Source organism: Notechis scutatus, chromosome 5 (genome assembly GCF_049901735.1).
Source record: "Notechis scutatus isolate UNSWTSFEM ecotype Mainland chromosome 5, rNotScu1.2, whole genome shotgun sequence".
Lineage (NCBI taxonomy): Eukaryota > Metazoa > Chordata > Lepidosauria > Squamata > Elapidae > Notechis > Notechis scutatus.
The window spans coordinates 74,972,100-74,984,827 of NC_142013.1; the positions used below are offsets into that span (position 1 = coordinate 74,972,100).

The 12,728-nt window shown below is 37.1% G+C and overlaps 1 protein-coding gene across 4 annotated transcripts in view; it reads right to left on the reverse strand.

The window, feature by feature from the left end:
* Positions 1-12,728, reverse strand: part of STS (steroid sulfatase) — a 200,872-nt gene that overhangs the window by 155,498 nt on the left and 32,646 nt on the right. For 3 of the 4 annotated variants that reach the window (XM_087967061.1, XM_087967060.1, XM_026666896.2), the window contains exons 3-5: positions 9,868-9,989; positions 4,226-4,348; positions 554-977 (exon numbers count right to left, since the gene is read on the reverse strand). In XM_087967061.1, coding sequence (XP_087823187.1) covers positions 554-977; positions 4,226-4,348; positions 9,868-9,989 — 669 coding nt within the window. The remainder of the gene's footprint in view (positions 1-553; positions 978-4,225; positions 4,349-9,867; positions 9,990-12,728) is intronic. The other variant, XM_087967059.1, reaches the window with a different exon arrangement.

Consider the following 12,728-nt stretch of genomic DNA (forward strand, 5'->3'; position numbering starts at 1 on the left):
AAAACTTATTTTCAGGTATAGTCAAATGTTCCTCACTAAGAAGAAATAATATTTTTTGCATAACAGAATAAACTAAAATTTGGTTGGCTAGTTTCTAATAAAATATGTAGAGGAGATCTGAGTCACATATTTAGATGTGATTCTTTTACACAAACTAATATAGCTGGGTTAATTTATTAAAGTGTAACCAATTTAACCATGAATAAATATAGGATGCAATATAGATACAGAACACTGTTCTACTCATGTTCTTTCTATGCTATGTTCTTTCTCCACCCATAAAAAGGGAAGATATAAAACTGAATTTTCACTATTCATGTAACTGAATAATATGAAGTCAAGAACTGAAGCTATATTGAACAGGGCCTTAGATAAGGTAGATAGTGCTAACTCCAAAACACCAGTATAATTTATCAAAAACAAGAGCAAAATGTATAAATCCCCAGTTCTATAAATGTATATATTTTCATTTTTTTCACAAACAAATGCCAAGTTCATCCTCTATGCCACTAGTATCCCAGAGTAATATTCCAATGTCTTAAACTATACATACCTTCTTATAAAATGTTTGGCATCTTCTGTAAATCTCTGAGTTAGGTTTTCATAAGTCCATGGTTGCTGGGTAATAGTGTAATTTCTCATCAGGAAGCAATTTAGCTGCCGAAAGTTGTTAAAGAAGAGGAATATGATTGCCATCAATGTAACAACCAACAAAAAGAAGTAGCCTACCATTCTACGTGGAATTTTGAAAAAGCCAATATAATGCATAACCTCCAAAGTTATAAGAGAAATTCCAGTGATCTGAAGGGTTGAGGAAATATGCATTTTAAATCCTTTGATGAAAACACTTCCATCCCCAGGTTTGCAGTCTCTAAGATTATTCACAGGAATTCCATAGAAATGATCAAATCCATGATTTAAGGGGTGGTGGCAGAAATCACGACTGCTGTTACAATTTAAACCAAGATGCCATTTGCCTAGATGAAAAAAATGTACATAGATTTCAGATCGTAGCCTCAATAAAGATTTTAGAAATACATATTTACATTTTAATATGAAGGTACCAAAATAATATTTCAAAAATATATACATGAACAATGTAATGCAATATGACGAAAGCAATTTCCTACATTTTTGAATGCAAAAATGTATTAAAAAGTATTATCGTGTTTCTATATTGAACTATATGTAAATAAATTATAAACAGAAATATTTCAACAGAAGCAAAAAAAAGATGCAGTAGTTTTAAAGTCTAGGAAAAAGTGGAAACTAAACAAAAATATACCCATTTCTAATATATTACTTAAACAAACAAATAAATAAAATAGGAAATATTCACCCCCTATCATCTGAATAATTTTGAAATAGTTTTCAACTAAAGAGTCTTATCTAAGAAAACCACAATTCTTTTCACTTGATTTCATCATCATTATTATTATTATTATTATTATTATTATTATTATTATTATTATTATTATTATTATTATTATTATTATTTTACTTTCTCTGAAAAATGTGCCACTATACTTTTTTATTTGGATGCACATTTTGGGCATGTGTGTATAAGCTTTCTTACTGAAAAAGTAGAAAGATCAGTCTAGCCTTTATTATTAATCTGGAGTTGCTTTTTCTCAGCTTTTCTGATGATAAACAGATCTTACTTAATAGTGGACTAAAGGGAGCTAATATGAGTTGGGATGGAATTAAAGGCTATTATATTTTTTTTCTACTAATGTAGCATATTTATACTGTTCACCACAGGCCTCAGAAACCCATTAACTAACTAAAGGCACCTACAGACTTACCAGATTGCCTTTTTTATATAATATTGGACCACATAGTCACGTAAACCATGATGTTATTCAAATGTTAACTTGTAAATCATTTTGAAAACCAATTTAAAGATAAGCACAACAGTGGTGGGATTCAAATTTTTTTACTACTGGTTCTGTGGGCGTGGCTTATTTCGTGGGTGTGGCTTGGGGTCACATGACTTGGTGGGTGTGGCTTGGTGGACATGTGACTGGGTGGGTGTGGCCAACTCAATGTCACTCACATCAAGGGTGCCTTGCCTGGCCCCTCCCCTCCCAGCCATTCCTTGTCACACCCAGCCTCAACACATCTATAGTTCTGTAAAAATGTTGTTCACCTTTTTTTGACTTTATCATCTTTGTACTATAGATGTACTTTCATGGACCACTGAAAGGAGGAAATGGCTCACATGCTTTGCCCAAGAAAGTGATAGGCAACAGGCTTTTAGGGAGCTGCCAGAAAGAAGGTGGGAGCAATGTATTTTCCAAAGCACCAGAAGGCAAACAATGTATTTTCTAAAGCACCAGAAGGATGGAAACTGAACAGAGAGAGAAGCAACCTAAAAGTAAGAAGAAACTTCCTGACAGTGAGAACAATTAACCAGGGGAATTGCTTGCCACCAGAAGTTCTGGGTGCTCCAACACTGGAAGTTTTACCAAAAGACTGGACAGCCATTTCTCTGAAATAGTATAGAGTTCCCCCCAAGGTCCCTTCTAAGTGTTATTCTGTTATTCTGACACCTTTCCCAGGACCTCTGTTCAGATTTTGGCATCCTCAGAGTTTTCCTGACTGAGCAGGGGGTTGGACTAGAACAGGGGTCTTCTAACTCGATAGCTTTAAGACTTGTGGACTTCAACTCCCAGAATTCCTCCTCCAGTCATGTTAGCTCAGGAATTCTGGGAGTTGAAGTCCACAAGTCTTAAACTTGCCAAGTTTGACTAGAAGATTACCTCCAAGATCCCTTCCAGCCCTAGATTGCTGTGCTGTTTCAAAGGGTCTTCTGAAGCCAGGGTTTGTGTCCTTTCTTCCTCTCCTTTTTCTCTCTCTCCCTCCCTCTCTTCTTCCATGTATCTATCCATCCATTCATTCATATATCTTTCATTTTGTCCTCCCTCCCTCCCTCCCTTTCTTTCTTTCTTTCTTTCTTTCTTTCTTTCTTTCTTTCTTTCTTTCTTTCTTTCTTTCTTTCTTTCTTTCTTTCTTTCTTTCTTTCTTTCCTTATTTATTTATTTCTCTCCCTTCCTTCCATTCCATTTTTCTTTGTCTATCCCTTTTCTTCCTTTCTCTCTTTTTCTTTCTTTCTTTCCCTTTTCTTTCTTTTCTCTTCTCTCTCTTCTCTTTCTCTCTCCCTCTTTCTCTCTTTCCCTCTCTCCCTCCCTCTCTCTTTCTCTCTTTCTCTCTCTCTCTCTTTCCCTCTCTCTTCCTCTTTTTCTCTCTCCTTTCCCTCTAAGAAGGGAGATCCATCTGAAACACACACAGACTTCCAAGTGCCCCGCAGAATCAATCATTACAAGGGTTCATCCCAGCCAGTCTCCTGTCCTCCATTGCCTGAAAAAGCCTTCCTCCCCTCCCGCTTTTGGAGCTGGGAAATTCAAGCGAGGCATGTGCTGCAGCCTCCCCCCCCCCCAGCAGCTCTGGGCTAGGCAGCTTTCTCGACTGCCTGAAACCTTACCTTACACACTGAAAAAAACATGCAGTGGCTATAGGCTTCTTCAACAGGCTTTGCTGCACTTCTCCAACCTGCCGCCGCCGCTGCATCCTAGCCACTGGCCATGCAGGTTCACCCCATTGAGCCTGCTGGTACAGCACTCCGAAAGAGGTGGCTGGAAACTACTTTTTTTCGGTCCCAGCCACCCCTTTTTCAGCGCAACCGGACAGACGGCTGCTTCCTTCCTTCTCTGCCTGTTTGTTCTATATGGCTGAGGAGGAAGAGAGTAGTTGGCCAGTTGGGAGAGGCTTCTGGTGCTTCAAAAGGGATGGCTGGACATGTGGCCACCTACTGGCTGGCTGTGCCAGGCCAGGCCGGTATGGAAGAGGTGCGTCTGCCAGGAGAAGCATGCTCCGGGCGGGTGGGCAGGTGGGCGGATGTCCCAGGGCCGCTGCATATGCGCACTGCAAATGTAGTGGCTGCACACACAGTGCACATGTGCAGCAGCTGTGGGATATCCACCCGAGCTGTGCCCAGCCACCACATGGTAGGGAAAGCTTGGAGAGCGACTGGGGCAAATGAGCGACTGGGCAACTGGGTTGGGGGTGTGGCCAGCCAGGGGTTGCCACCGGTTCGACGACCCACACCAAATCACCGCTACCGGTTTGCCCAAGCAGGTGCAAACAGGTTGAATACCACCTCTGAAGCACACTTATTTAAAGTGAAACACCGTGAAAAACATGCACCTATACCGATCACTGTTACCTATAAGACCTGTAGAATAACCTTCCTGTTGAAGCAGCTTTGCAAATGTTATTTCTTCAGCAGGCAGACCCCCTGAAGAGGCTGAAAATATGAAGACTCCAACCCGATTCAGACTTGCCATTCCTAACAAAATTAAACATTTGAATATAAAATAAGTCATTTTTATTAAAAGGATATATATGCAAAGCAACAGTAGAAGAACATTTTATCAGATTATTTATGAAAAACAGGTAGCATATTGATATAATACTGGAGCTTGGCCATTTTTGTTAGGATGAGAGCAAAAAGATGTTCACCCATATCCAGATATTCTTGTAAAGAATGATTGAGCATCTTTTGGTGATTGAGGAGCAGATTCTGTGATCCATAGCATTATGAGCTTTACTTAAAAAAGAGGATATGGGCAGAAAAAGGGTGATTAAAGCCTGATAGGGCTGGACAACATGCTTACATGTATATTTTACCACCATTCCATTATTATGATGATTAGCCACAAAGCCAGCCAGATGTTATACTGTATGTGGCATTTTCATTCACCTACTGAGTCCTTGGCAGAGACCTGAGATAGGCAGATGTTATTATTTAATACCTTCCTTCTCATCTTTCCTATTACCTTCTATTATTAGTATCTTATGATTATATTACTTCATTGTTTGTATGTACACTGAGAGCTTATGCACGGGAGATAAATTCCTTGTGTGTTCAATCACACTTGACAATAAAAAATGTTCTATTCTATTCATTAAAGGCATTGTCACAGTATTTAAACTGTCCCAAATAAAACTGCTTTTTGCAATTGACCATGATTATGTCAATGCCAATGATATTCAAGTGTTGCTCTAGATGTTTACTACTGTTAACCTTTTGAAGCAATGCAACAATGTAGCTCTCATTTTCCAATCAGTGGCACATTTAAAAAGAAGAAAAATAGCTAGCAAGATGGGAAAATCTGCATAGCAAGGATTTTAGAATACTTTCAACCCTGAACATTCCCAAACATAGTAAAATTTTCATTGGAGGAAAAAAAGATTATGAATGGCCTTTGGGACCTGATGTTTGGTACAGCCTGCAAATATCGTATTCTGAATGCCTTAACTGGTTGATTTTTATTCTACTTCTCAACTTTTCTCATTATATCAAAGCCTCAATGGAAAAAGTTCCCTTCCCTTGTATGAATGGGGATGTGGTATAGAAGCAGCTGTGTTATGAATTAGGTTTAAGTGCTGATCCCTGCTGATCCTTTTATTTTTCTGTTTGTGAGATCCATCAGATTAGTGGATCAAGACAGTAAGTGGTGGCAACATATTTGGGTAACTTTTGTCACGGAAGTGTGATAGGCTGGTCAGGCCATCCATTCAAAAAAGCCCTAAAGATGCATTTATTCTCATTATCTTTCTGGTAAGATTCTTCTAGGTACTCTGATGAAAATTGTTTTTGTGCAATTGTCTTGGGTTGCTTGTGATATGCAATGTATTCATTACCCTCCTGCTCAAGTAAATAATCAAGATTGCTGAGTCAGTCTATTGTTTGATTACTGGTATTAAATCAGTTGTTTGATAAATTATAATTTAAAGCTTTAAATTTAATAAATCTGTTTGTCTAGGGATTTACTGAAATATACAATTTGATTGGGAGAGGGGTTAGCTTTTTCATGCAACTGCAGTTGAAATGAAATCATTATTATCTGCGAGAAAAATGTGATTTTACCTACACCCATATTTCTTTTTTACCATATGTTAGGAATCTGTCCACCAATTAGTTGGGTTGACAATATATAAACCAACAATGTATGTTTGTAGCTTTAAGAAAAAATCACTTGTATTGATTTATACTATATTCTGATTGGTTGATTATATTGCAAATTACCATAAGAGGGAGCTAGAGATCATAGCTTGCTCTCTCTAACATTCTGTTGCTATCTAAGGTTCTCTGTTGTATTTATGCTGTGCTTATACTTTGATATTTTTGTTTACTGTAAATGACAAAGGCAACCGGTAAGAAGACTTTGTAATTGGATATTCTTTGGACTGTAAAATGTATATGACCTGGCCTGTTTATTGGACTGTGCTATTTCTTAAAGTAAACTTTAACTCAATTTAGTGTATCTGTGTGTGGCTGAATAATTATTCATAACTACTCTCATAAATGTTTCCATGTGCATATCCTTGTTACTGAAGGGTTATTCTATACATATGATAACACGATATACCACATAAAACTGCAAAACATTAAAAAGAGGTGTTCGTTAAGAGCATTAATGCAAATAAGATACTTCTAAATTGTTTGTTCTCTAAATTCTGTAAATAGCTTGTAAGGAAAGAGAAAAAGATAACCAACAGCAAGGTGGATGAACTCAATGAAAGTGACAATGAGTGCATTGTTGGGAAAAATGAAACAACAGATTAGGAACAGATGGTCATCGAGAAAAATCTATTTATGTGGTTGTTAGGAATAAAAAATAACTTGATGGCACATAATCAGCAAATCCCTGCTGCATTAATGCAGGCTTTCTCTTTGTCAGTTTGCAAGTCTACAAACTATTTCTTGGTAACATAGACAAATATGGGATAGACAGCATCACCACCAGATGGATTCATAAGTGGCTGACAAACTGCATGCAACATTTAGTCCTCAATAGAACTATATTTACATGGAGAGAAGTATAAAGCAGGGTATCCAAGGTTCTGTCTTAGGCCTACTACTCTTCAACATCCTCATCAATGATTTAGACGAGAGGATAAAAAGGGAACCCATCAAATTTGCAGACAACACCAAGCTGGCAGGAATAGCCAACAGCTCAGAAGATAGACTTAGGATCCAAACGGATCTCAAAAGACTTGAAAGTGGTGCCCTATCTTACAAAATTAAATTCAATGTGATAAAAGTAAGGTTTACATTTAAGTAAGAAAATGCACAGGTATAGAATAGGTGGTACCTGGTTCAATAGTAACTGCAAGAGGGATCTAGGAATCTTAGTGGACAACCACTTAAATATCAGCCCGTAGTGTGCTGCAGCCACCAAAAGAGCCAACACAGTCCTATGCTGCATTTACAGTGGGATAGAATCAAGTTCACATGATGCATTAATACTGCTTTATAATGCCTTGGTAAGACCACACTTGGAATATTGTATCCAATTTTGGTTGCCATGATATAAAAAGATGCTGAGAATCTAGAATAAGTGCACATAAAATGATTAGGAGACCTGAGGGTTGCAGCTGCAGGAATTGGGTATTCTAGTCTAATGAAAATAAATCAGAAAATAAAATACAAGCTGAATAGTCAAGACCTTGTTGATGACACAAACTTTGTCAAGGACCTTGGAGTACTCATCTCAAATCCTGCAATCTGCAACTCTTACACTGCAAAAACATATGGACTACACAACTCAATCAGGGCAAAGCAATAGACACAATCTACATAGACTTTTGTAAAGCCTTTGATTCAGTGGTACACGACAAACTACTCCTAAAACTAAAATCTTATGGTATCTCTGGACAACTGCATAACTGGATAGAAGCATTCCTGTCAAACAGACAACAAATGGTCAAAATTGGGAGCGTCCTATCAAATCCTGTACCTGTCAACAGTGGTGTCCCCCAAAGGCAGTGTTCTAGGACCAACTCTCTTCATACTCTACATAAATGACCTCTGTGATCATATTAAGAGCAACTGCGTTCTCTTCACTGATGATGTAAAGCTGTTCAACACCACAGACAATACTGCTACCCTTCAAAAAGACCTTGACTATGTATCAGAATGGTCAAACAAATGGCAACTTCAAATCTCAACAAATAAATGCTCTGTCTTACATATTGGCAAAAAAAATCAGGAAATAAAATACAAGCTGAATAGTCAAAACCTTGTTGATGATCCAAACTCTGTCAAGAACCTTGGAGTACTCATCTCAAATGACCTAAGTGCTAGAGCCCACTGTAACTACATAGCCAATAAGGCATTAAGAGTTGTTAACCTAATCTTACGTAGCTTTTTCTCCAGTAATATCACTCTACTAACTAGAGCATACAAAACATTTGCCAGACCAATACTTGAATACAGCTCTTCAGTCTGGAACCCACATTACATATCTGATATTAACACAGTTGAGAAAGTCCAGAAATATTTCACAAGAAGAGTTCTTCACTCCTCTAATCATTGCAGAATACCTTATTCAACCAGACTTGAAATTTTTGATCTAGACAACCTAGAACTACGCTGCCTTCGGTTCAATCTAAGTATAGTACATAAAATTATATATTGCAATGTCCTACCTGTCAATGAATACCTTAGCTGCAACCAAAACAATACAAGAGCACACAATAGATACAACCTCAAGGTTAATCGCACCAAACTTGATTGAAGGAAATACGACTTCAACAACAGAGTGGTCAATGCCTGGAATACTTTACCTGACTCTGTGGTTTCTTCCCCAAACCCAAAAACTTAGACTGTCTTAGACTGTCTACTATTGACCTCACCCCTTTCCTAAGAGGTCTGTAAGGGGTGTGCATAAGTACATCAATGTGCCTACCATCCCTGTCCTAGTGTTTTTTTTCTTATTCGTATCCATTTCATGTATTAATAACTATGTTTATACTTATACCTGTTATCTAATAATCACTCGACTAAATAAATAAATAAGTAAATAAGTAAATAAATAAATAAATAAATAAATAAATAAATAAATGGCTACGGGTGACATGATAACAGTGTTCTAACATTTGAGAGGCTGCCACAAAGAAAAAGGCAGAATAAGAAGCAATGGATGAAAACTAATAAAGAGGACAACCAACTTAGAAATAAGGAGAAATTTTCTGACAGTTAGAACAATTAATCAGTGGAATGGCTTGTGGGGTGTTCCGTCACTGGGGGTTTTTAAAGAAAAGATTGGACAGCCATTTGTCTGAAATGGTATAGGGTCTCCTACTTGAACAGGGGTATGGACCAGAAAACCTCCAAGGTCCCTTCCAACTCTATTTCTAGTGGAAGTGCTACATGTACTGTATATGTATATTATTCTCACAAAGAGAAATATTCAGTCTTGTAATATCAGCATATTAAAGGAAGTATTTAGTATTTATTTTTTAGTATTTATTTGGTTTGTCAATTGCTTACAAGATAATAGGTATAAGTAAAAACATAGTTATGAATACATGGATACATACAAGAAAAATAAAAGAAATAATAGGACAGGGACGGTAGGCACATTGGTGCGCTTATGCACACCCCCTACAGACCTCTTAGGAAAGGAATGAGGTCAATAGTAGACAGTCTAAGGTTAAAGTTTTTGGGGTTTGGGGAAGAAACCACAGAGTCAGGTAGAGTATTCCAAACACTGACCACTCTGTTGCTGAAGTCGTATTTTCTGCAGTCAAGTTTGGTGCGGTTAACCTTGAGTTTGTATCTATTGTGTGTTCTTGTATTGTTTCACACTAACACTCCTTGGTTCCAAAACTTTCAGATGCAGAATAGAGCACCTGTCTCATGTAATAATTAGAGGAGCCAGCAATCTCACTAAATAAGTGATAAATATGACATACAATGTATTTTCTTTGAGGAGTCCACATTCACACACAAACTGTAAATTAAAACAATACAATATTTTTCATATTTAAAAGTAAATATATAAACACTTTAGTTACCTGATCTGATAGGATATCGGCCTGTCAAGAAAGCTGCCCTACTTGGTGTACATAATGGGGAAGCTGCTACATGATGAGTTAGTTTTATGCCTCCATTAGCTAAATTGTCAATATTGGGAGTCCTGAAAGAAAAACGTGCATTGACAGAACATAAAGTTTGAATTCAGGCAACTTAAAAACATCAGCATATTAATTTTTTTCTTTTTCTACCTCTGCTACAACCCTATCAAATACAAACTGAAGAGAAAAAACATATATACAGAGAGCTTAATAAGAGTTATTTCCTCTTTATTTATGTGAATAACATTAAACATCAAAGCAGTTTATTTATTTGAAAATAGTTAAGCGCATTGATAACAAATGGATAGTCTTTTCAGCCTTATTTATGAAAACATTCTTTTTAAATAAGTAAATAAAATAAAACATGGATGAAAAAGCATGAAAATTCAACAACAATGTATAACAAATGAATAAAATAGTTATTTTTAAAAGAAAATAATAACAGTCTAGTTATTGGAACTTGCATGCTGCTGCATGATTTTTTTTTTTTTTAAAAAAAGGGGTCCTTTCTGGAGCACAATCACATGATCTTATCTTTACTGATTTTACATCCTTTAAATTTTTTTGTTCCTTTATATGCAAAACTTTATGCAACAAGAAAAAAACCTCAACTGAACCAAATGCTAAATAAATATTGCAAATCAAAATGTGACAATATAATATCTCTTAAGGATAAATTAGTTCAAACTGATCAAAGTCAAGGTAACTATATAACATTGTAGCATTAATTTTTTAAATAAATTAATGTTTAAACAAATTATTCAAGATCAAACATATGTAGACTGAATAGGCTGCATTAGAAATAAGTATTACCTGGATGCATAGTCGAGGATAACAAAGGTTGTCTATGAGGCTTTTAAACTTTGCCTAATGTGGAAACCTTAGATACTGTATATTTTAATCATTTAATTAGTAAATTAAAATCCTGTGGATTTATATTAAAAACATTGGTTTAATATAGGTGATTGTAGATGTGTGTCTGCATTAGAAACATAAACTACTGAAGTAATACATATTTTTAAACATCTATTGGTCATATACTCATACAGTGAATTTCCTAGCACGATTTTAATCTGTGATTAAATTCCGGAGAATTGTGAAGTTATATTATACATATATACCCTGTTTTCCCAAAAATAAGACCTATCCAAAAAAAATAAGCCCAGCTTGATTCAGCGTGCTCCTAATATAAGACATACCCCCAATATTAACCCTTGATAAGCCCTAGATAAGGTCATCATCAGTGGGGAGGCATGGCCAGCACTGGAGGATGTGAGGGCATGGGGGCTGATGGCATCTGGCAGCCACTGCAGCCTGCACAGTGCAGGTGAATTGATTACCTCTCCAAGAGGCGGGGGGAGACACCTGATCTGGATGTGCTGCGAAGGAGACGGAAAGCTGAGAGTCAGTGGGCTGGAGTGGGCAGACAACTGTGGAGGCTTGTCTTTGCATGGTGGCATCGGCAGCAGATGGAGGCAGAGGTGCAGGGGGAAGCTACTGTGAGGCTGCAGGAAAAGTGAGAGACATGAAGATAAGCCTCCCACAGCCACCTGTCTACTCCATCCCACCGTCTCTTAGCTTGCCTGCTTTGTTGTGGCTGCAAGCAAGCAGAAGTGAGCTGGCAGCCCTGTGGGGTCCTGATGGATGGGGATGTCAGAGCCGCTGCTGCAAACTAAGGCAGGTGTCAGGGCCTGGCTGGCCTGGCTGTAGGGCCCTGAGGTAAGCTGGTGCAGGGCATGTGGGGCAGCTCTATCCTCCCTTGCCATGTGGTGGCGGCACTGGTGCACCATGCAATCTCCTGCCCTGTTGCGCCACAAGCAGGCAGAAAAAGTGGGCCTCCAGTAAATGGGGGGGAAAAAAAGATATTCCTCAAAAATGAACCCCAGTGTTTATTTTGAACCCCAACCTCCCCAAAATATAAGACTGAGTGTTATTTTGGGGGAAACACGGGTAATACTGGGAAAATATGTCATAAACTAAGGAATATTATATTTACACAGATTATAATTAATGCCAGAAAGAGAGTCATACAATATACAAGTGGGATGTATGGATGGATGGATATATAATTCCAGGTTAGATTATATTGAGCTGTCTTTGAAAACTGGAAAAGTTCAATATGTTCAAAATACAGCATGAAGACTCTGTTATTTGAACTGTGAATCCATGAAATGTTTTGCCCGGGATCTTACTTTTAATGAATAGTGTTTCAAATCACAGTTGTAAATATAGTGATTTTTAGTTGTGCAAGAATTCAATTCTTGTAATATTTTGACCATGATGAAAAGTAAATTATGAAATTTGAAATTTAGCACCATCTGAGAAAAAAAATTGAAAAGAGTTCTGAACCTCAGATCCCAATACAAAGAGCACTCAAGTAGGGAATGTTTAAAGTATTGTGCCAAACATGATTATTAACTTTTGATTCTACATATAAGAAGCCAAATTTTGGTTTTTACATTTAAAAAAATCAGCAATCCATATTTTTTCACTTCTTAATTACCAAAACATATGTGTTATTCAGTACATACTTAGTATTTCTATACCTACAGAAGATGTTTTAAGTTCCTAAGGTGCTTTTTCAAGAGGCAACTGGACTTTCTGATTTTTCTTTGAATTCAAAGAAAAACCAGAAAGTCCAGTTGCCTCTTGAAAAAGCAGCTTTGGAACAATCATGATCTGGATGACTGAGACTCTCTATAGACATTGAAGATGTCTTAAGATACATAAGCCTCCCTAAGATTTAAAATATATCATATATTTTAAAAGTTGTTTTAAAACTCTTGTTTTCATTCCTGGAG